Genomic DNA, 27,902 nt, shown 5'->3' on the forward strand with positions numbered 1-27,902 from the left:
CACATGATTTGCGCCTGATTTTTAGGAGCAACTGGTCGAGAACGGACTATCTTAGAAATCGCAATTCTCCACATTTTTTTTTCTGCAGTTCTGGTCAGGTAGAACAGTTCTACTTTGGAACGGAATTTTTTCTTCAAAAGGGGGCGTGTCCGGCCATTGACGCCTGATTTCAAAGTTTCCACAGTGAAAACGTACTTCAAACTAAAGTAGAATGGAGCAAGTGAAGATTTTTGCAGAACTGAAAAAACCTGTTCTACACATTAAAAAATCAGGCGCAGGTTCCAAATTAGGCGTCCAGAACGAGGTGGAGAGAGAGGAGGGGGGAAGGGAAGTCATTAAATTCTATAATAAATCCTTATTTATACTTATACAAATATTATACAAATAAATCCAACCTGAATAAACATTTATAAGCAAAGAAAAGATTAAATAAACCATCTTCCTACCTGTGTGAAAGTGCTTCAGGCAGGCCTTTCGGGACCGAAGGCTGAACGGGCCGGCCCGAGACTTCGGGCAGGGCCTGTCCCCAGCACCAGATTTACAGGTAGGTGGCGTTGGATTGGGTCGGGTCGGGGAGGGGAGGTTCGGTTCGGGTCGGGTCGGGGGGGGGGGGCGGGGGGGAGGGAGGGAGGGAGGGAGGGAGAGAGAGAGAGAGAGAGAGAGAGAGAGAGAGTGGGGGAGGGAGGGGGAGGGAGGGGGAGAGAGGGAGGAGGGGGAGAGAGGGAGGGGGGGAGGTCAGGTCAGATCCAGTCCGGGAGCGGGAGTCGGGTCGGGTCCAGTGAGGGGGGGGGTCGGGTCGGGTCCAGTCGGGGGGGCGGGGAGCGGGAACAGGAGCGCGGGTCGGGTCCAGTCGGGGAGGTGGGGGCTGGCGGAGCGGGAACAGGAGCGCGGGTTGGGTCCAGTCGGGGAGGTGGGGAGCGGAAACAGGAGCGCGGATCGGGTCGGGTCCAGGCGGGGAGCGGGAACAGGAGCGCGGGTTGGGTCCAGTCGGGGAGGCGGGGAGCAGGAACAGGAACGCGGGTCGGGTCCAGTCGGGGGGGAGGGGGGGGCGGAGCGGGAACAGGAGCGCGGATCGGGTCGGGTCGAGGCGGGGAGCGGGAACAGGAGCACGGATCGGGTCGGGTCCAGTCGGGGAGGCGGGGAGCGGGAACAGGAGCGCGGGTCTGGTCGGGTCCAGTCGGGGAGGCGGGGAGCGGGAACAGGAGCGCGGGTCGGGTCGGGTCCAGTCGGGGAGGGGGAGCGGGTGTCGGGTCTGATTCGGAGGTGGCGGGGGGGGGGAAGCAGGAGCTGGCCGTGGGAGGAGCCTTATTCACGCAGCCCCAGTGAGGCCATTCGGCCAGGGCTAGGGGCTGCGTGCTTCGGGCCCCTCCCACACAGTTCGGCGCCTGGAGCTACTGCACTTGCGTGCCCACTGTAGCGCGCATGTGCAGAGGTCCCAGCACTGTTTTCAGCGCAGGGACCTGGCTCCGCCCCCCCCACAGCTCGTGCTGGCTGCGCCGAGGGCCAGAGGACCTGCAGGTAGGTGGAGAATACGGAGGATTTTTTTAGGCGCACTTTGTGGCTGCGGGACTGCGCCGTTCTAGGCGCGTGTGGAAACTTGGGCCCAATAATTCTACTTATTAATTTATGCTGAGATAATCATAACTGGATAAAGCATAAAGCTCTTAATTAATAGTACCTGTACTGTGAACTGCTGATTTTGTGACTGCACAGTCCTGGCGAAGACAACACTTGCTGGAGGTTATGCATCTACAGGTCCTAATTTAACATCCATTGATTCAAATGGATGGAAAATCTGGGCCTGTGGTCCCGCAAGCTCCGAACCAGCAATCCTACGAATTTCAATCCTCGCCAGAACCCCCAAGTCAAAGTATTCGATATTTAGCTTAAAATGTTATCAATGTCAATAAAAGGAGGAAAGAGAGGCAGAGAGGTGGACAGGTTTCGGGATGGAGTTCCAGAGCTTTGGGCCCAGGCAACTGAAGGCACGACCACCAATGGTTGAGCAGTTATAATCAGGGATGCTCAAATGAGCAGGATTTGAGGAGTGCAGACATCTCAGGAGGTTGTGTGGCTGGAGAAGATTACAGAGATAGGGAGGGGCGAGGCAGTGGAGGGATTTGTAAACAAGGATGAGAATTTTGAAATCAAGGCGTTGCTTAACCAGGAGCCAATGTAGGTCAGCAAGCACAGGGGTGATGGGTGATCGGGACTTGATGCGAGTTAGGACACGGGCTGCTGAGTTTTGGATTACCTCAAGTTTACGTAGTGTAGAATGTGGGAGGCCAGCCAGGAGTGCTTTGGAGTAGTCAAGTCTAACGTCTAAGTATCCAGAACTAGTGTGAGAAGCAGGCACACCCATTTCATTATATCTGTAATAAATACCTGTTTTCTTAAAAGCATTATTAAAACACTCTTTACATGTTGCACTTTCATATTACAGGTATGAGTATTATATAGCATTATAATTTAGCTGGGGGGGTTCATGATTACTAATCCATTTGGAAAGGAGTCTTTCAACCAAACCAGTTTGAGAACCACTGGAATAGGACACATTCTCCTAAGTCAGTTTGAATCCAGTTGCTCGGAGTTGCACAAAATCAGACAGAATGTTCCTCTTTGACTTCCCTTCCTCTTTATGCCTTTCTCCTGGCTCCTTCACTTCATGTCATGCCTACGATGGAGAGCATGTAATGGGAGGAATCACTAGTTTGAACCTGCAATCAGCACATCATCCCCAATTCAGGCAGATATATATTGGTAGTCTGTCGTATCCAACAAAGACGTTGATGTGCTAATCACCAATGGCATGTGTCTTCAAGTGGCTGTATAGGCCAATTCTGGATGCACATAGTCTCTTGCACGTCGGACAAGGGAAGTTCGATGTGCCTGATGCTGACAGTACTGCCACCTGATGTCGTCTATCTCTAGTGTCCCGCAGGCGTTGACATCGGCTTTCTTCGAAGGTCTGGCAGACAGTCCTTGTGCGGGTTCACCACTGGATTTTATTAGCTGCTGTATTCTTGAGATCCTTTGGTTGGATGCCACAGTACTGGAGGTTAGCCTTGATGCAATCTTTGTGGCGCTTGCGGGGGTGCCCCTGGTCTTCGACCTTCACAGAGCTCGCCGTGAAGAAGCTGACAAGAGATCCTTGACTCATCCATGTGGATGATATGTCCAGCCCACCAGAACTGGGCTCGCATGATCATCACCTCGATGCTAGTTGATTGTGCTCTCTCCAGAACCTCAAAGTTTGACACCCAGTCTTGCCAGCGTATGTGGAGTATAGATCTGAGACTGCGCATATGGAAAGCTTCTAACTTTTTGATGTGACTTCTGTTGAGTGTCCAGGTCTCACATTCATAAAGGAGAGATGAGAGAACGACTGCTCTATACACCAACAGTTTAGTTGACAGTCGGATGTGGTGGTGACTCAATACCTTAGTGCGCAAGCGACCAAGTGCCTGGCTGACTTTACAGATCCTGCATCAATCTCCTTGTCCAAGGACCCATCACTTGATATGGTGCTGCCAAGGTACTTGAAGCTGTCCACTGACTTTAGTTGTATACTGCCAATGAAGACAGTGGGAGCAGGTGCTGTGGTGCCAGGGGCAGGCTGATAGAGAACCTCGGTTTTACTAAGGCTGATGGTTAGGCCAAACAATTCTGTTGCCTCAGCAAATTTGCTGAGTATGAATTGTAGGTCACTCTCCTTGTGTCATCCCCAATTCAGGTGGCCTTTATGAATCATGTTGGTCTGACGTAAATTGATAATTTCATCAGTCGTGTATCAGTGAGGTCACTGGAGCGTGTACCAACTCTTTAGACTTATTATTGTTTCTCTGTATTCATACTGCTTGTTCTGTCAGATGACTTCCGCTACCTCCGAGACTGGAAACGTTGGACTCCACTGGACCTCACACAGCCAAACCCCAACTTCCCAATACATAAGCGCCGTTTTATTACATTAAAGTGCCTTTAGTGAGTCTTGGGCAGTAACAAAATCTCAGGGTATTGCTGACTGACAACATGTACTTAAGATTCAATGTCCTGGTTTAGCATTCGCGTACCTTGATTGTCTTGGAACTTGATAGGCTGAATGGACCTTTTCCATCACATACTATCTTATTTTCTTATTTGTAAGATACACCAGAGCAGCTACTGTTCTATATATAACCAGATCATATGGATATTGTGAGCAATGGGTTGCTCCTGTTATGATGCATAACAAAAAAAAAACTGCAGTGAAATATTTCTTGATGACAGGTGATTGGTTAATTTGCATGATATTTCAGGATTCACTTTATTCTACTTTCAGTACTTCAAGAAGTGGCTGTGCATTTGTGCCTTGAGGTTCATCACTGTCAAGCATATGTTTGGTGTGAAACTTTTGGTACCAATATCTAATTATTAATGTTTGTATTTGTCTTTTTGTAATGTCCAGCTACTACAACAAATGTGTTTCATCTACTGTTGTAATTCTCTAGAAATGAAATTATTACACTTAATTATAATTTGTGCTTCGAGATATAAGTGACTTATAAAAAGTCTCACATTGACTAATATCAATAATCCTTTCTTTTCAGTTACAACCACACAGCAAACAGTTACCGTGGTGACTGAGAAACTTGTTACCACAGAAACCTCCTTCAGTAAGTTAGACATGCCATCCTCTTTACTCATGGAGGTTCCAGCTCTGGCTGACTTCAACAAGGCCTGGGTGGAATTGACAGACTGGCTGTCATTGCTGGATCGTGTGATCAAGTCGCAACTCGTGACAGTGGGAGATGTTGAGGAAATCAATGACATGATCATAAAACAGAAGGTACAGACACAAACCTTTACTGTTGCATTTCCTGTCAGCATAGCACATGTTAATAGGTTGCTGTCTAATCAATAGAAAAGTAATTTAAAAGCAGAGTGAACAATTTGCATGGTAATAGAGTAGAAGTGAATGTACTGGGTACATTAATACAACAGTCCCTGAAGCACCAGATAGGTTGAAGTCTTTATGGCACTTGACATCCAAGTCTGACTTGGATAATTGGGGGAGAGTAGCCTTATTAAGGCATTAATGGCATGCTTGTATTGCACAAGTGCTTCAAGAAGTGGTTCTGCAATAATGCCTTGAGGTTCATCACTATGGATCTGCCCTACTTCTCTTGCAAAATGGACCCCACAGCTGCTGAGATATTACAATGGTTGTAGGTCATAATTATTAACTTTATTTCTGACTGCTTGGCCTAACAATGTCAGAAAGCGTGCCTACTTCTGTCTCTGATAGCAAATTTTGTTATTTTTTGGAACTGTCCGAAGGCACCCTCAGAGTACATCTCTTTTTGTGGACTTGAATCCTTTTGAAGCAACTGCACACCTTGTTTACCTGACTGGTACAATTAGCGAAGGCATGTTAAAGTAAATTTACTTTTAATATACACAATAGAATCTGCACCTGCATCTTTCAGTTAGGGTCACTACTTTTAGCTGGAAGAAAACTTCTGATGTAATGTAAACACTCCTGTGTAATTTCCACCATTTAAAAAAAAAAAATTCTCCAGTCATAGTCAACTTCCAGTGATTGAGTCACGTGATTGTTGTATTGCTCTCTAGAAACAAACACAATGCCCCTTTTAAGGGGCTAGAAATTTGGTTGGAAGTTTCTTAGGGCGCGAATGGTGGCAGGACAGTAAATTTTGCGCAGGAAAATGGTTTGCAAAGGCAGCCAAAAGATTTGGTTGTTGCGCCCCGAGTGTGGAGTGGAGCGCTAAGGGAGACGTTCCACACCTCTCTTAGGGCACTAGGCCAGGTGAACAACTGAAAATCCCGAGCTAAAGAGCTGGCTTTAGAACGCCCTAAGAGGGGCCTCCCTGCAAAAAAAAATTGTGACAAAACACACAAAAAACATTCCCGATAAATTATTCCCCCCAAATAAGGGTGAATCGCAAAAATGTCATTTACCTGTTTCAATCACTCCTTCCCTTAGCGCCCCGGGACAGCTCTGCCTGCCAGCTTTCTCTGGCGGTGTCACTACAGGGTGCTACGGGTGCCGCTCTTGCATTGCTGTGGAAATCGGGGGCGTTGCACACCGGCACAACACTCCCGGGCAATACTGCTCAGCGCCGTCGCAAAACCGGCACCAAATTTGCCAGCTGGCTGGCCGGGCAGTAAGCATTTCGAGACCCTCCGGGGCACCAACAGAGGCGCAATCCAAACGAAGATCCAGCCCAAAGTTTCCAGCCTTATAACAGGATATGCAACAACTTATACGAACGGTAATTGCTGGAAATGCCCAATAGATTGGTCTGATAAAGGTAGAGTTCTGATGAAGGTTCCCATTTGAACTGCTATCCGAACTTTTTCTTGCTGAATTGCTGTGCATTTCCAAAAATATCAGGTTCTTTTCCCCCAGTTTTTTTTTTTCCATTTGTACTTTTCCTTTTCATCTCTGCACAAGTATCTATCTTCAAGAACAAGAGCAAACAGTCATTTTGCAATAATTTCATGCTTCATACAAAGAAAATACTCCAGGGTGCTATTCTAATTTTTAGTTTAAATATAATATTGGTGTAATTAAATTGAGTGAGCTAAATCCCCCGACTCCTTTGATTTTACTTCATTCTGTTGTAAATACAATGATTTTCAAAGTGTATTAACCTGTGACTGTCAGTTTAAACCATCTGCGGATTCAGCACACTGTAGGCATTACAAATAGTGATATGTCATGAGAACCGAACAGTACATTTGACAATACTCAGAGAATTGGAAGCTCCCACCAACGTTCAAGGACACCTGTTTTCTATGTGCAGCATCTGCAAAAAATATTCCTTTTTGTAAAATGACTTATGCTGAAATACAATTTAAAACATTGCATGACTATTCTGGACAATTTTCAGTGGATTGAAAACAGACCTGAGATTGGAAAATAATAAACTAAAAATACTGGTAACAATAGGGGAAATCACAATAAGGATATTATGATATCTTCACAGAGCACAAGCACACACAGCTTCCTATATGGCAGGCAGCTCTCTCGGAAGCCTCCGGAATCTGCCTGGTTCTGTTTATTATTAATTCTGCAGTTGCTGTATACAATACGTCCACATCCACAGTGTGGAGCTACAAACATTACAAGCTTACAGACATTACACTTCTCCCTCCTTAATGAAGAAGTTATTATAACAAACATCATACATAACTTTCATGTTTATCCCCAACACCGATATAAACTTTCCCATATTTACAAATTTAACTTTACCACTTGTTTTCTGCTTCGAAGAGGATACCTTCGCTCTCGAACAGGACCTTCCAAACCTGGTATCGATTTCACACACATTCGAGGCTCATCCTGAGGAACGTTTTCCTCCATGGAATTTCCTTGATTTCATTTGAACTCACTCTAACTTCAGACTCTTTGTTTTCCTGACTCGGACTCAGACTTTCATTCTGATTCTCTCCTGGATTTGTTTCCAGTACATTGGATTTAGGATTTGCTACTGGTGTATCAAAACTATCTGGTGAGTCAGAAATAATTGAATCATTCCCACCTTCAACTCCTTCCATGTCTATAGGTAAAATATGATTAATATGAACAAACCTAACCTGTCCATTATCAAACATCTTTACCAAATATGTGCAAGGACCACATATCTTCACCACTCTTCCTGGTAACCACTTTAACCATTTATGGTGATGGTTCTTCACTCTCACCTTCTGGTTTAATTTCACTCTTCTCTCTTTTACTCTACCTCTATCATGATTCTCTTTCTCTCTTAATTGTGTCTCTTCTACGAACTGTGCCAAACTTGGTTTTAACAATGAGAATCTGGTTTGTGGCTGTCGTTTGAGAAACAACTCTGCTGGTGTTCTATGAGGAGTATTTCGATATGTAATCAAAAAATTAGCCAATTTGTGATCCAATGACAACTGTTGTTTCCTTGGATTTGGATCTAACATTTGTTTTATGAGGGCACGTTTTACAATTTGTACAGTGCGCTCTGCTGCACCATTCGAAGCAGGGTGGTATGGTGGAACCTTGGTATGTTTCACACCATTTTTGCTCGTGAATTGTGCAAATTCTTCTGAATGAAATTGTGGTCCATTATCCGAAACAATCTCTTCAGGGAGGCCAAATGAAGAAAATAATTTTTGCAAAATGTCCAATGTTTTACTTGTTATTTTCCACATTGGAAACACCTCAACCCACTTTGAATGGCTATCAATCACAATGAACAATTGTTGTCCTTCTAACTCAGCAAAATCAATATGTAGCCTTTGCCACACCCTGGGAGGCCATTTCCATGGCTGTAATGGTCTGATGGTGGTTGCTTGCTTACCGATTGACATGTCGTACAATGACTCATGACTCTATATCTTTATCAAGACCTCGCCACCATAAATAACTGCGTGCAAAACGCTTGGTCAAGCACATTCCCAGATGCTGGTCATGGAGGTCTCCTAATAATTTCGATCTGAATTTATTTGGTATAACCACTCTTACACCCCACATGATACAATCTTTATCGACTGATAATTCATTCCTACGAATGAAGAATGGATGTATATCTTTGTCTGTTCCCTGGTTTGGCCATCCATTTACAATATACTCATACACCTTTGACATTACTGGGTCACGTTTGGTTGCTCTACCAATCTCTTCAGCTGTGATTGGCAGTTCATCAATGTATGAAAAATAAAACACTTCTTCCCTATCGGGTGTAACTTGTGATGGGGATGGCAATCTAGACATTGCATCAGCATTACTGTGAACAGCTGATTGTCTGTATTCAATATCATATGTATATGCTGACAAAATCAAAGCCAATCTCTGCATTCGGGCTGCAGCTAATGTTGGAACTGGGGACTTTGGATGGAGGATTGCTGTTAGGGGCTTTTGGTCCGTAACGATGGTAAACTTATGATGATACAAGTATTTGTGAAACTTCTTGATCCCCAAAATTAATGCCAAAGCTTCCCTTTCAATTTGCGCATAATTACTCTCACTAGCACTGAGAGTGCGTGAAGCAAAAGCAATTGGTCTCTCCTCCCCATTACGTGATACATGAGAGATCACTGCCCCAACTCCATATGGCGAGGCATCACATGCTAGCTTAATCTCCTTAGATATGTCACAGTGAACTAACATGGTGCTCTCTACCAATTTACTTTTACACTCCTTGAATGCTGTATCGCATTCTTTTGAACACTTCCAATGGACCTGTTTTATCAAAAGTTCATTCAGTGGATGTAATACTGTAGCCAAATTTGGTAGGAACTTCCCATAATAGTTCAAAAGACCCAAGAATGAACGAAGTTCAGTGACATTCCTGGGAGTGGCTGTATTTCTAATTGCATCCAATTTTTCCATGGTTGGATGTAAACCATCTTTGTCTACTCTGTATCCTAAGTACTCCACTGAGTTTTTAAATAACTCACACTTACGAGCAGACACTCATACTCTGTGCTTCTCTAGCCATTTGAGGACTTCATTCAATATGTTATTATGAATTTGCCTATTTGGTGCTGAAATTAGTATGTCATCCAAGTAACATACTATCCCGTCAATACCATGCAAACTCTGGTTCATCACCCCTTGGAATATGGCAGGGGCGGAAGACACTCCAAACGGTAGCCTATTAAATTGATATAGGCCTAGATGAGTATTTATAGTCAAACATGACTTGGACTCCTCATCTAGTTCAAGCTGTAAGTAGGCATTCGTAAGATCCAGTTTTGAGAAGATCTGACCACCTGTCTGTGTTGTGAACAATTCTTCTGTATTCGGAAATGTATTGGGGACATTACCCTCTAGAACCTGGTTTACAGTTACTTTATAATCACCACACAATCTTACTTTACCATCAGACTTAGGTACAACAACAATGGGTGTAGCCCAATTACATCGATCTATCTTATAAATAATGTTCTGGGTCTCTAGTCTTTTGAATTCTTGCTCAACTTTCTCCTTGAGTGCATATGGTACACAACGTGGCTTATAGTAAACCGATCTAGCATCCTTCTGTACCCTGACATTCGCCTTGAAGCCTTGGATCGGACTGCCTGTTTTGAAGAACACCTTCGGATACTTCTTGATAACCTCATTCATTGATGAAAATCTCGCTTCCACACAGAAAATCTTACTCCAATCTAGCTTCACAGAGCTCAACCAATTTCTTCCTAGTAAGGCAGACTTGTCTCCTTTCACTACTATTAGAGGCAAGTTCTGAAATTGATCTTTATATTTCACTGGTACGGTGATACGACCTAACACAGGAATTTTCTCTCCCGAGTAGCCTCGCAGCTTTATCTTGGATTTCTCCAGTTGGAAATCACGCAATTTTTCGCGATATAGTGACTCCGGTACTACACTCACGGATGCACCCATGTCAATTTCCATTGGTATCTTGAATCCCGCAACATCTATGTGGATTTTGATGCTTTCCGAATCGCTGTCCATTAATCTCGTGCTCCTGATGACGTGTAACTCTAACATCTCCTCATCGTGTTGTTGTTCTTCCATACTATGTAGTTTCTTGGGATTTCTACTCATAGCTTTGAACGCTGGACTCATAGCTTTAAAAACTGGTTTACCCTTCAGTCGGCATGCCTTCACAAGATGCCCAGTCTTCCTGCAGAAGAAACACTCTGCCTTCACGTATGGACAACTTTGAGCAATGTGTTGTCCCAGGCATCTATAGCACAACTTCGACGCTCTGTTAAAATTTCCAGTTTCTGAGACTTTGGGCCCCCACCGTCTTTTACTTTGAACCTGCAGGTGATTTACCTCGGTTGACTGATGACCGTAATTATTATTTAATTCTCGGGAATATTGTTTGGTCAGGCCCATTGACCTCGCTGTCTGACAAGCAATCTCAAAAGTCAAGTCATCCGTCGTCAATAACTTCCTTCTGATCGCATCATTTTTCACCCCACAAAGAAAACGATCCCGTAATGCTCGATGTTGAAAGTTTCCAAAATTACAGTGCATCGATAGCTTTTTTAATGCTACAATGTAATCACTGATACATTCATCAGCCTTTTGATTCTGAATCGCGAAACGATAGCTTTCAGCAATTTCTAATGGTTTGGGGTTATAGTGCTGCCCCAGCTTCGTTAAAATCTCTTTAAGTATTGTGTCCTTTGGTTCGTCAGGCACAAGCTGATTTACAAGGGTTTCGTACAATGCCGGACCCGCCTCCGATAAGAAGATCGCTTTCTTATGTTCCAACACAGCCCGGTTCTGGACTACATTGTCTGGAACTTCAATTATGTTATTTGCAGTGAAATACATTTCTAGCTGATCCACATACGCTTTAAAACGTTCCCGGTCGTGTCGATATTCCCCCAAATGTCCGATTACACCTGCCATTTTAATCTCTAGCTGTTCATACCGTGTGCTGTATTTTACCTCGGATTTTGTAGCTTTTTTCCAAAGACAGAAACTTCCAAAGGCTCTCTGTCGGCGGGCTGAATCCTTCCCCAACAAAATTTAAGCTTTAATCATCCGAAAAATCCCATCTCATCGCCAAATGTGATATATTCAGAGCACAAGCACACACAGCTTCCTACATGGCAAGCCGCTCTCTTGGAAGCCTCCGGAATCTGCCTGGTTCTGTTTATTATGTTGAAGTACACAATACGTCTACATCCACGGTGTGGAGCTACAAACATTACAAGCTTACAGACATTACATATATTATTGACCATTTTTCTATCACCTCTCCTTTTAATTTCAAGGGGAGTAATAGACATCATGCATATGGTCAAAGGGAAGTTTTTTTGGAGACTTCTAAGGACTGCGAAAGAAGTACAAGGCTAAGTAATTTTGGGAAAGAATTTCAGAGGGCAGAAAATTTGTGGCTAAATGTTCATAGAGTTGATGGTGCAGCAATTCACATTCACGGGATGCAGGCTGGGAAGTACGACGACAGTCACACTGCAGGCATGTAGCCAGATAGTATCGCGACAGCCCTGGAGCCTGTGGCAGTGTTCGCGATGTAGGGGCCAAAATTGCCCCTTTAATGGGGTCAAGTTTTGGGCCGCGCCTAGAACAGCGCAGCCCCGCGAGCCACGCCTGATTTCCACACTCAAATCCGCACCTAAAACTTACCACGATATTCTTCCCACTGCTGGAACATTCCAACCCTCGGCACAGTGCAGCACAAGCTGTGGGGGGCGGACCCAGGTCCCGGCGCTGAAAACAGCGGCATGTGCAGTAGCTCCAGGCCCCCGAGGCTGCGTGAGAGGGGCCCGAAGCACGCTGCCCCTAGCCCTGGCCGAAGGGGCTCACTGGGGCGGCGAAGATCGGACTGGACCTCCCTTCTCTTCAGCTCCTGCTCTGGCTCCCACCGCACCGCCACCCCCCAGTTCAGCTCCTGCTCCCTCCGGCTCTCTCCTGTCACCACCCCACCACCCCCCCCCACCCCTCCCCTTCAGCTCCAGGTCCGGCTCTCTCTCCAACCCCGCCCCCCCCCCTCCCCCAGCACCCATTCCTCGTCCGGCTCTCTCCAACCCCAGCCCTTGTTCAGCTCCTGCTCCACTCCACTCCACTCCACTCCGGCTCTTTCCCACCCCCACCCCTCCCCCCCGCTTCAGGTCCGGTCCGATCCACTCCCCCCCGGACCTATTTCCACGTCTTCGGCGGGGTACGCCTGCCCAGCAGCTTGCTGGGGACGGGCCCCGCCCGAAGTCTTCGGCCCGGCTTCCGCTTGCCGGCCGGGCCCGTTCAGCCTCCCCCTCCCTCCCTCTCCTCTTCCCCTCCCCCCCCTCCCTCCCTCTCCTCCCCCCCCCCATTCTCCCCCATCCCTCCCTCTCTTTCCTCCCCCTCCCTCTCCTACCCCCCTCCCTCCCTCTCCTCCCTCCCTCCCTCCCTCTCCTCCCCCCTCCCTCCCTCTCTTTCCTCCCCCTCCCTCCCTCCCTCTCCTCCTCCTCCCTCCCTCCCTCTCCTCCTCCCCCCTCCCTCTCCACCCCCTCCCTCCCTCTCCTAACCCCTCCCTCCCTCTCCTAACCCCTCCCTCCCTCTCCTACCCCCCTCTCTCCCTCTCCTCCCTCCCTCTCCTCCCCCCCTCTCTCCCTCCCTCTCCTCCCCCCCTCCCTCCCTCTCCTCCCCCCCCCCCTCAATCTCCTCTTCCCCTACCTCCCTCCCTCTCCTCCCCTCTCCTCCCTCCCTCTCCTCCTTCTCCCTCCCTCCCTCTCCTCCCCCCTCGCCTCTCCCTCCCTCCCCCTCCCTCCCTCCCTCCCTCTCCTCCCCTCCCTCCCTCTCCCTCCCCTCCCTCTCTCTCCCTCCTCCTCGCTCTCCCTTCCCGCTCCCTCTCCCCTGCTCCCTCTCCTCCCCTTCACCCCTTCCCCCTCCCTCCCTCCTCCCCCTTCTCCCCCCCTCTCCTCCCTCTCCCCCCCTCTCCTCCCTCTCCCCCCCTCTCCTCCCTCTCCCCCCCCTCTCCTCACTCTCCCCCCTCTCCTCCCTCTCCTCCCCTCCCCCTCCTCCCCCTCCTCCTCCTCCTCCTCCCCCTCCCCCCTCCTCCTCCTCCTCCTCCTCCTCCTCCTCCTCTCTCCCTCTCCTCCCCTCCCTCTCCTCCCCCGCCCTCTCTCCCTCTCCTACCCCTCCCCAGCTCTCCTCCTCTCCCCCTCCTCCCTTTCCTCCCCATCCCCCTCCCCCCCTCTCCTCCCCCTCCCTCCCCCTTTTTATGTTTAATTTCAAATACGTTCCGTGCATTTTGCAACGTGTCTATTTTCTGTTCGCGTATATGAAGAGTTTGAGTTTAATTTTTAACGTTTTGCTGAGAGAGAGAGACGCACTGACAGACAGAGACACTGACAGACAGAGAGAGAAAGACACTGACAGATTCAGACAGAGAGACACACTGAGGGGGACCCCATCCCAGCACGCTGCTGGAGGGCTCCCGGTGTTGCAGTCGGTGAGTAGAAACTAAATTTTTTATTTATTGATTTTTAAAATTTGTTTTGATTGATTTATTGGTTGATTTATTGATTTATTTTGATTTATTGATTTATTTTCATTTATTATTGATGAGGCTCTTTATTTGTAAAAGTGATGTGTTTCATGTTTGTAAACTTCCCTTCCCCTGCACCCCCTCCCCCATCTCTCGTTCCCTACACCTGATTTATAAGTGTAGGCAAGGTTTATCTGAGCATACAAAAATCTACACTTACTCCATTCTAAGTTAGTTTGGAGTAAGTTTCCACTGCCTAAATTTACAAAACATGCGTAAGGGGCTGGACATGCTCCCTTTTGAAAAAAAATCTGTTCTAAACTGAAACTGTTCTAACTCACTAGAACTGGAGCAAACTAAATGCCGAGAATTGCAATTTCTAAGCTGCTCCACTCTAAACTAGGTGCTCCAAAGAAATAGGAACAGCTCAGGCCGAAACTTGACCCCAATGATTTAGCGCACGGGCGTGGTGGCCACATCAACCCGTGTGGATTTGCCCCCCGGGGCTCTGCCGATGAAAAGTGGTTTCCGCCATGCTGCACGCCTTGCGCGCCGGCCCCTTATCGCTCCTCGTGGGAAATTGCCCTGCGGGACGCGAGGTTGCCGTGGATCGATGCCACCGACAGCTTCTTGGTGCGAGAAGTTGCAGTGGCTGTGACGCCCCCGGTCCCCCTTAACGGGGAGGTCGCTGGTGTGGCCGGGCTGCCAACGTGCAGACTGGCACCCCCTCTTGAGGCTGTCGACACCCTCCCTGATGGCGCATGTGGGCGCCACTTAAGCGGCTTCTTTTGAAGAGGAGGGGCATTGTGACGCATTCGCGTGACGTGGCACGTCCGTGTCGTGCTGACATCATCAGCGCCGCACTGATAGGCTGAGTGTGGCACTGAGCAATTTTGGCCCCACAAGTTGGATAGATGACCGTGGAATGTGAATGTTGTCACGTGCAGAGTCTGATGGAGGAGGTGGAGGATGTTGCCCTCAGGCACACAGGAGGTAACCATGTACGGCATCAGAGGAGAAACCATTTAGGATGTAGTGACGGCAATGTTACATTTAAGGGTAGGACCATGAGTGTAGTGTCATGGAAGAGGACCACAGAAAAGGGATGGTGGAAGAGAAAAGGGGAGAGTAATGGTGATGCCGTTATGCAGTAAAAGTGGCAATCAGTTTGAAATGGCATTTACTTTACTATTATTGGAGTATAGGGTGGAGACTGGCTTGTCGGGAGATACAGCAACTTGCAAGCAATTTGGAAACAAAAGCAATAAGCTCATTGGGATTTTTCTAAGTTGGGACCAGGGATCAATGCAGTGTTCTTGTTGTATTTATTTGGAAATACCACTGTTGTTCTCCAGCTCCTATACAATAGAAATCTATCAGTGGCATCTCTTGCAGTTATTTCTTCTCAAAAATGTCATTTTCTGTTTTAGGAATTTGCTGGCAGGATCACTGGGATACTGGACTTACCCAAAATGCTGCCAGTTTCACTCAGTGTACAGCCAGCAACACAGATTTTTCTCTTTGGCTACATTGACTGGATCGACCTACGTTCCTGCGTGTCCCCACTCCCCCCGCCCCCCACCCCAGCATAACGGGGGTTTTGCCCATTGGTACATGAAAATGGCATCAGGGTCCTACAACCGGCATAGGACCCTGATTTTAATATTTTAATGAGGCCCCCACCTGTTTCGGGCAGGAGCGCTAGCCGGCCATTTCAAGGCCTGCTGAAAATTGCGTCAGGCACCAATGGGCCTGCATTTCTTTTTCCAATTTTCAAATGCCTGCTATGCAACTTTCTAGTGTCGTTGGGGCCGGCAGCAGTTGAAAATCATCCCTTGTGTCTTTCACATGTGCCATGTCTTTGCAAAGGCGGTCTGAAACATTTGGTGAGACAGGACCAGATTTGAATTATTTAACTGCTTTGTTTCACAGACAGCCCATGAACATACAGAGGAACGGTCAAAGCAGATTCCACTTGGCTAACTCAATCTCGCTTCTCTCCTCAAAAAATTGGGTAAAAAAATAATAAACCACACGCCCTGTGCCTTTCGTGGGCTGACATTGAATTTTGGCAGTACCGTTCGTTTTTAACAAACTTCGAACTACAGCAACTGACCTTCTGCATTTTAGCTTCTAGCTCCAGGACTGTGCCTCAGTGCCCACTGCTGCCCTGCCTGTATGTTTCTTCATAGCTGGGGGAGGGCAGTGATGCTGATTTAATGAATGATTTGCCAGTAAGCCTATGAATAACACCAAGCACTTATTCTACCCTCCACCATGCCCACCGCCCCCCTGCTCCCCCTGGTTGGGTGTGGAATTAAAGAGAACATCTGCTGCTCATAGCCCTGAGATGGGACAATTTATCCTCGTTGTCTCAATTGGAGGTAGACTGTGAGCTATAGCAACCCATGAACAGGCCTGTCTAGTTAATACACACCTTCAATACTTACAGCTTTTGTAACCCACGCAAATTCATTCTTTAAAAAAAGATATATAAAATAACCATTCATTGCAACTCAATCTCAAAATTCTTTGTCTGAAGAAAAAAATTGATCAAAAATCCTGAAACATAACAGGGACTAACTGGCAAAGATGAAGTAAAGGGAAACCCAAGAAGCAGGTATGAGTCCACAGACAAGCAACAAGAGCATTCCAGTACTCAATCCTCTATTTCAAGTGGAGATGGTGCTTCACGAGGGTTGCCCTCTGTGGCTCACTAAAGCCCTATTCTCATCATTCAGTATGCCTGCAAAGAGGTGTAGCTGACCATTGCTGATATGACAACCCGATGCCTCATGGTCACAGCGAGTGTCTTTGCAGCAGATGGCACTGCTCTGTAGGGGAATCATCATCATAGGCGGTCCCTCGAACCAGGATGACTTGCTTTCACACCAAAAGGGTTGAGTCCATGGATGTTTCGATAAAGGACCCGATGTTCCAGTCCTGAAATCCTCCAGTTGAGTTGGAAGATGCCTGTGCGTGGACGTTTTTTTGACGTGTGGTGAACGTTGCACATCAGCCACCACACGGGCTTGACAGAGCTAGGCCTTTATCCAGTGGCAAGGGTTAACCAGGACGACTGGAGACCTGTTCTGCTGCACAGACCTAGTGCGCACACAAATCGCAGTGTGGGCTGGCCCGTGCTGCCCCTGGGTCCTTGGCTCTTCTGGGCCCTGCACCCTCATTTGCTGCACCTCCGTCACGATCTCTCACCGCTCTGTCTCAATCATTCACCGCACCTCTGCCACGATCTCTTGCCGCTCATCAGCCCCGATCTTCCCGCTCCTCTGCCGTGCCTGGGCCCCGCTGATGCTCCTGCCAATGCTCTCGTGGCTGGAGGAGAACTTGGAATGGAAGGGGGAGGATCCAGTTGTCGTGGTGCACGTAGGAACCAACGACATAGATAAAACTAGGAATCAGGTTTTGCTGGGAGAGTTTGAGGAGTTGGTGTCCAAATTAAAAAGCAGAACCCTCAAGGGTAAGAATCTCTGGATTGTTACCTGAGCCGCATGCAAATTGGGATGGGGACAAAGCCGATCAGAGAGTTAAATGCGTGGCTCAAAGAGTGGTGTGGGAGGCAGGGGTTTTAATTCATGGGGCACTGGCACCAGTACTGGGGAAAGAGTAAGCTGTTCCGTTAGGTTAGTCTACACTTAAACCTGCCTGGGACCTGTGTCCTGGCGAATCGAATAACCAAGGTTATAAAGGATGGCAGTGCAGGTAGTGTGCCACAACTGCAACATGTGGGAGTATGTGGAGAGCATCGTGATCATTGATGACCACGTCTGAAGTAAGTGTCAGCATCTCAAGGAGCTTCACCTCAGAGTTGTTGAGTTGGAGTCTGAGGCGCAGACTTTGCGGGGCATCGGGAAGGGAGAGTTCTCTGGACACTTTGATCCAAGCGACAGTCATACCCCTTGGGTTAAGTACTGGTTAGTGGTCAGGGACAGGAGGGTGTGACTGCACCTCAGGCAGGGGACCCCAGGTGCAGTGCTGGAGGAGCCTTGGTTTTTGCCCTTCTTCAACAGGTATGAGGTTCTTGCTGCCTGTGTGGATGAGGGCAAATTCTGCAGGGTGGATGAGCAAACTGACTATGGCACTGTGGTACAGGAGACCATTCAAGTCGGGGGAGTGAAAAGGAATGTTGTAGTGGGAGGGGACAGTATAGTCAGGGGGCTGAATACTGCTCTTAGCAGCCACGATCAGGAATTCTGAAGGCTGTGTTGGGTTAAGGATATTTCCTTGTGGCTGGTGAAGAACTTGGAGTGGAGGGGGAGGATCCAGTTGGCGTGGTCCATGTAGAAACCAACGACATAGATAAAACTAGAAAGGAGATTTTCATAGGAGAGTTTGAGGAGTTGGTGTCAAAATTAAAAAGCAGAACTCTCAAGGTTAATAATCTCTGGATTGTTACCTGAGCCACACGCAAATTGGGATAGGGACAAGCCGATCAGAGAGTTAAATGCGTGGCTCAAAGAGTGGTGTGGGAGGCAGGGGTTTTAATTCATGGGGCACTGGCACCAGTACTGGGGAAAGAGGAAGCTGTTCCGTTAGGTTAGTCTCCACTTAAACCCGCCTGGGACCTGTGTCCTGGCGAATCGAATAACCAGCGCTGTAGATAGGGCTTTAAACTAAAAAGGGGTGCCAGGGGTGGGAGAAGAGAGAGGGGTTAGGTGAGGGGAAATGTTGATATCTATAAAGAAAAGTCAAGGTAATGGAGCAGTGTAGTGATTTGGGTGAAGGTAAGCAGTGTGTGACAGGAATGGACAGAGAGTTTAAAGCATGCCTCAGCAAATAAGGTGAAAGCAGGGAATAATGGTAAAAAGTTCAAATTAAAGGCTCTTTATCTAAATGCATGAAGCATTTGTAACAAGATAGATGAATTAGTTGCAGAAATAGTGATAAATGGGTATGATCTAATAGCCATTACAGAGACATGGTTGCAAGGTGACCAGGGTTGGGAACTAAATATTCCAGGGTACTTGTCGTATCGAAAAGACAGGCAGAATGGAACGGTGGTTCTCGGGGGGATAATAAAGTTACATAAGAAAAGTAGTGAGAAAGGATCTTGGCAGATCAGGAAGTAGAATCAGTATGGGTGGAGACAAGAAATAACAAGGGGCAGAAATTAGTGGTGGGAGTAGTTTATAGGCCTCCTAACAGTAGCTATACCATTGGACAGAGTATTAATCAAGAAGTAATAGGAGCTTGTAACAAAGGTAACACAATAATCGTGGGGGAATTTAATCTTCATATCGACTGAACAAATCAAATTGGCAAAGGTAGTCTGGAGAATGAGTTCATGAGATGTATTCGAGACAGTTTCCTAGAACAATACATTTTGGAACCAATCAGGGAACAGGCTATTTTAGATCTTGTTTTGTGTAATGAGACAGGGTTAATCTTGTACTGAAGGATCCTCTAGGGAAGAGTGATCATAATATGATAGAATTTCACTGTTAGTTTGAAAGTTACATTTTTAAGTCCGATACTAAAGTCTCAAACTTAAAGAAAGGGGTTGGGAGCTAATATATTAGCATGGATAGAAGATTGATTAATGGACATAAAACAGAGTAGGGATAAACAGGTTATTTCCAGATTGGCAGGCTGTAACTAGTGAGATGCTGCAAGGATCAGTGCTTGGGCTTTAACTATTTACAATCTATATTAGTGACTTGGATGGAGGGACCTAGTGCAATTTGCTGATAATACAAAGCTAGATGGAGGGCACAAAGAGCATGCAAAGGGATATAATTAGATCAAGTGAATGGGCAATAAGGTGGCAGATGTGGGGAAATGTGAGGTTATTTACTTTGGTAGGAAGAATAGAAAAACAGAATATTTTTTAAATGGTGAGAAACTATTAAATATTGGTGTTCAGAGAGATTTAGGTGTCCTTGTACACAAAACACAGAAAGCTAGCATGCAGGTATAGCAAGCAATTAGGAAGGCAAATGGCACGTTGGCCTTTATTGCTGGTGAGTTGGAGTACAAGAATAAGGAAGTCTTGCTACAATTGTACAGGGCTCTGGTGATCCAGACCTGGAGTACTGTGCACAGTTCTGGTCTCCTTACTTAAGCAGGGATCTACTTGCCATAAGAGGGAGTGCAACAAAGGTTCACTGGATTGATTCCTGGGATGAAAGGGTTGTCCTATTAAGAGAGATTGCGTAGAATGGACCTATACTCTCTGGCGTTTAGAAGAATGAGAAGTTATCTCATTGAAACATACAAGACTCTGAGAGGGATTGACAGGATAAATGCTAAGAGATTCTTTCCCCTGGCTGGAGTGTCTAGAACTAGGGGGCACAGTCTCAGGATAAAGGGACGGCCTTTTAAGACTAGGGGAATATAGAAATGGTTGATGGCATCTTGGCTGTCCAGCCATTCAAGGAACACTGCCTGTGCACTGTACTGACGTGCGTTCTTTCATGCAGTGCCATTGAATATATGACGTACTGTGACTGAGATGCTTCTGATGAAGTATTCAACAATACAGTCAGTCAGGTATTTATGTATAGTACTGATGCCATTAGGGGTCTGCTTCCTTGCAGAAGAGGAGCTTCCACCATCACTAAGTGCAGGCCAAGATGATCTTTGATCATCTTTGTAGCAGATGTAGGTGTGAGAAAGCTTGGCATTGACCACAGAGAATTTCTCATACAGCCAGATCTACCTGGAATACCTCCTCTTCCAAACACATCAGGTAAGGGGATTTGCATTGGGAAACCGAGTGGTGAAATCATGGTGCTCAGAAAAGTATAAATAATTTACAATTGACACAGAAGCTCATGAGAGCCAAAGTGTCAGCAAGGGGTAAGGCCAGCATGGCTAAAATAAATCTACTTTTACAATATTGTGTCCAATCAATGACTTTCGGAATACTTTGGCACCCATTTCAAATGGGTGTTGTTTACATCTGAGGGACAAGTTTGTTTTGTGGTGCAGATCAGTGTCCGTTCACCCCAAACAATGATGTCAGCAGGGGGCTCAATTATTATTGGTGGTCGGACCGCATATAACTAGTGGGATGCCGCAAGGATCATTGCTGAGCCTCAGCTATTTACAATTTATATTAATGACTTAGATGAAGGGACTAAGTGCAATGTATCCAAGTTTGCTGTCGATACAAGGCCAGGTGGAAAAGTAAGCTGTGAGGAGGACACAAAAAAGAGCCTGCAAAGGGATAGAGACAGGTTGAGTGGGCAATAAGGTGGCAGATGAAGTAAAATGTGGGGAAACGTGAGGTTATTCAATTGGTAGGAAGAACTGAAAAACAGAATTTTTTAAAATTTTGAGCAATTATTAAATGTTGGTGTTCAGAGATTTGGGGGTCCTCGTATAGGAAGCACAGAATGTTAGCATAAAGGTACAGCAAACAATTAGGAAGGCAGATTGCATGTTGGCTTTTATTGCAAGGGGTTGGAGTACAAGAGCAAGGAAATCTTACTACACTTGTACAGGACTTAAGTGAAACCACACCTGGAGAACTGTGCACAGTTTTGTTCTCTTTATATGAGAAAAGGACATATTTGCCTTCGAGGCAGTGCGACGAGATTGATCGCTGGGATGAGAGGGTTGTCCTATGAGGAGAGATTGAGTCGATTTTACTTATACGCTCTGTAGTTTAGAAGAATGAGAGGTGATCTCATTGAAACATATAAGATATTGAAGGGGATTGACAGGGTAGATGCTGAGAGGTTGTTTCCTCTGGTAGGAGAGTCTAGAACTAGAGGGCATAGTCTCAAGATAAGGGGTCGGCCATTTAAAACTGAGATGAGGAGGAAGTTCTTCACTTTGGGTTGTGAATCTTTGGAATTCTCTGTCCCAGAGAGCTGTGGATGCTGAGTAGTTGAGTATATTCAAGGTTAAGATAGATAGATTTTTGGACTCTAGGGGAATCAAGGGATATGGGGATTGGGCGGGAAGTGGAGTTGAGGTTGAAGATCAGCCATGATCTTATTGAATGGCGGAGCAGGCTCTAAGGGCCGTATGGCCTATTCCTGCTCCCAATTCTTATGTTCTTATATAATTAGAGGGTTGGAAATATCAGGGATTAAATGGTGCAGCAGATTTCAGCGGCAGGGAAGTCTTACAGCCACATTCAGCAGCAAGGACGTGAATTCTCGATACTTAAGAAAAGAATGAGTATCTGAGCTGCTTGCACCTTTCTCTGACCGCAGCTAATGGTCTCTTTAAATAGCACTGTAATGACTTCCTCCTAACCTGCAGCGCCGGTTTGTGGTTGGGTGGAGGCAGTAGCAACGACAGCATTGATTGACACAATAAATGGCATTAGTGGTCTTGACAACAGCAGTTTACCCTTGTTTGAATATTTTAATTAGGCCCCAGCTGATTTCCAGTAGGAGGGCTTGCCACCTAAATTGAGATCAGCCCAAAAATTGAGTGGTAAGTCAGCATTTTTTGTTTCCAAATTTCATCTCACTACAGTCCCGTTTATGAGGCAGTACCAAGATGAAAATCGGCCTCCTGGCATCTCACACTCCAGGAATGTGGGAAATGGCATGTAAAACTGACATACTCACAAGTAATTGTAATCTTCAGGGCTGCTGACCAAGGGCCGTGCGGCTCTTTGTCGGCCAGCGTGGACACGATGGGCCGAAATGGCCTCCTGCGCTGTAAATTTCTATGTTTCTATGTTTCTAATTAAGGGTCTGGCTGTTTGAGATGGGCACTTTTACTGCCTTTGGTCCCACACACTGGGATATGCTTTGATATACAGAATCGGCATACCTCTGGCCAATCTGTGATACCAGCTGCCCAATTTCAGGCGAGGGTGAAACTTGAACACTGCTGGTTCAGAGGAGGCGATGACTGAGCTCCTGGAAGGTGGTGGTCAACCTTTCAAACTTCAACCTTTTTTTGCAGTTGTTTCCATTCGCATGACTGGGAATTGACTAAGAACATAAGATCATATGAAATAGGAGCAGGAGTAGGCCATTTGACCCCTCGAGCCTGCTCCGCCATTCAATAAGATCATGACTGATTGGCCTCCTGGCACTATCCTCACACTCCAGGATAGTGGGAAAGACTGTCTGCTTTAATCCTAATTTGCATGGAAAGGAATAATCATATTTAATCTGTTGAAAATTAGAGCATAGTTCACAAATCCATTTATAATGTATTTATTTATGTAAAATTATGGTAATTTCACGTGCAACTTTATAATTAATGTGCCTGCTGATTGCAAAGCTATTTTCAGATGAGTTTTTTTAAATGTGAATTTCTGACAAATCCGTAATGCAGAGGTACAGCCATGTCAAGGAATGGGAAGAACAACCACTGGCACTGATAGATTTCGAAGGATGCTTCATATTAAACCATGCAAAATGCAGATAGGAAACAGGAAGAAGTACATTCATCTAATCATCTGTCTTACAAAGGTTCACTGCGTATAATGTACAGAATGTAGCACTTTAAACTATAAAGCTTGAATGTAAATTTTCCAATGTCCATCTTCATCTTTGGTGAGCCTATGTCAAGCCTTTTATAAATATACATTGCAGAATATTATGGATTTCGGCCATCCTGATGTTACTTTGGTGCCATGACCTCTCAGTGTGTAGGTCATGTGGAGCTGACAGCACACCCGAGTGTAAATTGACAGATCTACATTGTTCTGGTGCCAGTGGAAGCCCGTGGGTCATTGATCTCTAATTGGAACTACTTCCTCCATGGATTCAGTTAGCCTGCAGGAGTCTGGTGGCAGACTCCAAATATAAAAAAATGATAGAGCAGTTTTGTGCAGATTATTTTTCGTCACTCTCTCAGATTGTACTAAGCCACAAGATAAAGGGCGGCATAATTGTTACAGTTCCTTTAATTACTGCTGAGTCTTTTCACACTTTGAACTATTAATCATTCTCAAGAAGGGGTTAGAGTCGAGTTTCTTTCCCCCAAAATTCTCATGGTTACTCTGCCTGTTCTCCACCAGTAGTTAAAGTCAGCCTTATGAAATCTTGAAGTCACCGTGACCCCAAAGAGATTCTGTTTACCTTTCCCCTCCCAAAGGAATATCTTTTGATAGTATTTATATGAACTTCCAGAACGCTTTCAATAAGGTTCCACATAGAGACTATTAACAAATGAGAGTGCATGGGATTGGACCCAGCCTATTGGCATGGATAAGGAATTGGTTAGGAGATATGAGACAGAGAGTAGGGATAATGGGTATGTATTCAAATTGGCAGGATGCGACAAGTGGTGTTCCCCAGGGATTTGTGCTGTGGCCTCAGCTTTTCATATTATTTATAAATGACTTAAATGAAGAAATAGAGAGCTGTATATGCAAATTTGCTGTCAGCTCACCATCAAATTATTTTATCAGCTATACTATAGACATCTGCCTTCAGGGTGCATGGAGCACCCAACTTATTTAATATTCTGAGAACGGATTAGTGGTTTCTCTCCAACCCAAATTTAAATCAAACAACAACAACTTTATATAGCGTCTTTAACATAGTGAAACGCCCCAAGTTGTTTCACAGAAGTGTTAAGAGATAAAATATTTGACACTGAGCTGCATTAGTAGAAATTAGGGCAGGTGAGGTCAAAGAGGTAGGTTTCAAGGAGCATTTTGAAGGAGGAAAGAGAGGCGGAGAGGTTTAGGGAGGGAATTCCAGAGCTTGGGGCCGAGGCAACAGAAGGCACGGCCACCAATGGTTGAGTGATTATAATCAGGGATGCTCAAGAGGGCAGATTTAGAGGATTGCAGATATTTGGGTGGGGAGGGGGCGGGTTGTGGGGCTGGAGGAGATGACTGAGATAGGGAGGGGTGAGGCCATGGAGGGATTTAAAAACAAGGATGAGAATTTTGAAATCAAGGCGTTGCTTAACCGGGTGCCAATGTAGGCCAGTGAGCACAGAGGTGACCAAAATTTGGCCAAAGGGGTAGGTTTTAAGTAGCATCTTGAAGGAGGAAAGAGAGGCGGGACACGGGCAGCCGAGTTTTGGATCACCTCTTGTTTACGTAAGGTAGAATGTGGGAGGCCAGCCAGGAGTGCGGTGGAATAATCAAGCCTAGAGGTAACAAAGGCATGGATGAGGGCTTCAGTACTCCAGAAAACTTTTGTAACCTGACATAATCTTGTTTTATACCTTGTAGACCAGCTGCTGTTCCAAAGCATTCCATTATGTCAATTAAAATTTATACCAGGTGCAAGAATCGGTATATTCCCATGAACTAGTCTGCAGCATGACTGTAACAGTAAGTTTCAAAAGTATGTGCTTCATAGATTGTTAACTGTGCAGAAGTTGGAATAGTGAAGTTTGGAGATAACAAAAAGTATGGATGAGGGTTTCAGCAGCAGATGGGCTGAGGCAGAGGTCAAGATGGGTAATATTACAGAGTTGGAAGTAGTCCTCGTGATATGGGACATGGGTCAGAATGGATGCCAATGTTGCGAATGGTCTGGTTCAGCCTGAGGTAATGGCCAGGAAGGGGGTGGAATCAGTGATTAGGGAACAAGAGTTTGTGGTGAGGGCATTTTGAAATCAGTTCCTCAGCCACTCCAATATGGTTTTATGTGTGCCAGCAGCCCTCTTGTACCTTACTCCAGTAATTATTCTTCATATGTAAAGTCAGATAGATGCATTTTGTCCTCCCACAAACAGACTTTTCAACTTTGGGGATATCAGAGCTGAGCCTGATCCTGTCCTCACCTGATATACAATGAATCAGAAAAACAGCAGAATTTATTCATCTTGTGAACGCTTGTCTTGATCAAGTGCTGTGGGGCATGGAAAGATGGGATTAGTCACAAAAGTGCTCCTAAGTGAAAAGATTCTTTGTAAGAGTACTTAACACTCATGAATACTTACCTGTGGAGGATGGAGCATGAGAAAATGTTAACTTCTAATGAACACAATGACTGTTTGTCAGAAACCAAAAATGCGATTTCTGATGAAAGAATAAATGAATAAGCAGATTAAAGGGGGAAACATAATTGATTGGACACCAGTGTAAAACTGACACTGGGCTGAATTTTCTCTTTAGCGCTTATGCATTTTCCTCCTGTGTTCTGTGCTACCTTTATGAGTTATTGCCCAATGAATTTTCCATTCATGAATACACTTACCCAGGTGGTGTTTCAAAATTACTTGTGCTCCAGATGTGAACATTTCTGTTCCCAATTTCCTGGTACTAGTTACAGAAACGAGTAACACCAAGTTTCACTTGTTTGAGCTCAGCCAGACACTGTAACAGCCTGTAAACAAGCAAGCTGATTGTTAGTTTAAGGGAAGGGCAGAATTAGTCCTCTTTGTGCCCTCACAATACAACAAGGTGATAATCCATCTGACTAAAAATTGCAGGAATGAAAACAAAACACATTCTAAACCAAAACTCCCTTGAACTTGCGTAGAATGACATTGTATTCACAGCACAGAAACAGGCTATTCAGCTCCACCGGTCCATGGCGGCATTTATGCTCCCCTCCCACTCTCCTTCTACCCATCAGCACCTCCTTCTATTCCTTTCTCCCTCATGTGTTTATCTCGCTTCCCCTTAAATGCATCTATCCTATTCGCCTCAATTACTCCATATGATAGCAAGTTCCACCTTCTAACCATTTTCTGGGCAAAGAAGTTTCTCCTGAATTCCTTATTGGATTTATTAGTGACTATCTTATACTTATGGCCCCTAGTTTTGACTCCCCCTACAAGTGGAAACATCTTCTCTACGTCTACCCTATCAATCCCTTCATAATTTTAGAAACCTCTATTAGATCACCTCTCAGTCTTCTCTCTTCTAGAGAAAAGAGCCCCCAGCCTGTTCAGTTTGTTATTATTGTATATTACATGGACTTCTTTTATCATGTGTAGATTCTGCTCGGTGTGTGTTTTAGTATATCATGCAGATGTCTTTGGTTACTGGCTCTGATGTCAGTATAGGTCTTGATGTCTCCACGAAGTATGTAGTAGATATTGGTTGGGAAACCCTTACTCATGTTGTTGGTATATCAAACTCAACTTCTTGAACACCTCCTCACTAACCTTCCCAACTCCTCCCGATACAAACTCCAACTTATCTAAAATTCTGTTGCCTGTATCTTGTCCAGGACTAAGTCTCACTCACCCATCATCCCCATCATCCCTGACTTCCCTGTCTCCCAGTGTACCAGATTCATAATCCTTGCCCTTGCTTGAAAGTCCCTCCATGGCCTTATCCCACATCACCTTACTTCACGCCACCCCAGACTGCAACCTCCTCTAGCTCACACCTTCTGACTCTGGCTCCTGTGGATCGTCTCCCCCCCGCCCACCCCCACCCCGCCCCTCTGAGTTGCTCACTTGATAGAAAAGCTTTCAGCAATATTGGCACCATTGTTTGAAACTCGGCCCTAAATTTGATTTACTACTTCCCTCCCTTCCTTTAAAAAGCTCCTTTGACTATCTCTCCTAAACCCACTACTGCTCGGTCTATCTCTGTACTATGTGAAGCATCTTGCAAAGTGTTATTCTGCTAAAGGCACTAAAGAAATTCAAGGTTTTTTTTAAGACCTGTTTTGTTGTATTGATGAGTTTCCTTGTTTGGAAAACCTAAATTGAGTGAGACATTGGAGTTGAGTGTTGAGCCAATGCAATAAAATGGAGGGGTACAGGTTGAATCAGTTTCCAGTGCTGGACCTTCCCCAGTACAAGCACAGACCCACTTAAGCCCACTAGGGAAGCTTCAGGAATCCTGGGTCAGCAAAACGAAGAGTAAAATCTACTCTTATAGTTACAATAAGGACCACAGTTTGTCCAAAGTTAGACAATCTGCTGGCTTCCGCGTTTAACTTAGGCTGTTTGTGCGCAACACCCTATTAACATATGCTAATCACTCAATTAGAGCAATATTTCAACAGAGTTTTAAGTTTAACGTCGCATCAGTGTGTTTCCCGAGCTTCCTGCAACTTGTCAATGAAAGCAAGCCGAAAACACAATGGCAATTGA

At 45.7% G+C, this 27,902-nt stretch overlaps 1 protein-coding gene across 12 annotated transcripts in view; it reads left to right on the top strand.

Moving 5' to 3' along the window:
* dmd (dystrophin) overlaps positions 1 to 27,902 on the top strand; it is a 2,299,423-nt gene that overhangs the window by 1,727,555 nt on the left and 543,966 nt on the right. For all 12 annotated transcript variants that reach the window (XM_070893344.1, XM_070893337.1, XM_070893339.1 and 9 more), the window contains one exon: positions 4,587 to 4,825. In XM_070893344.1, the coding sequence (XP_070749445.1) occupies positions 4,587 to 4,825 (239 nt within the window). The remainder of the gene's footprint in view (positions 1 to 4,586; positions 4,826 to 27,902) is intronic.

This window comes from Pristiophorus japonicus, chromosome 11 (assembly GCF_044704955.1).
Source record: "Pristiophorus japonicus isolate sPriJap1 chromosome 11, sPriJap1.hap1, whole genome shotgun sequence".
Taxonomy (NCBI): domain Eukaryota; kingdom Metazoa; phylum Chordata; class Chondrichthyes; family Pristiophoridae; genus Pristiophorus; species Pristiophorus japonicus.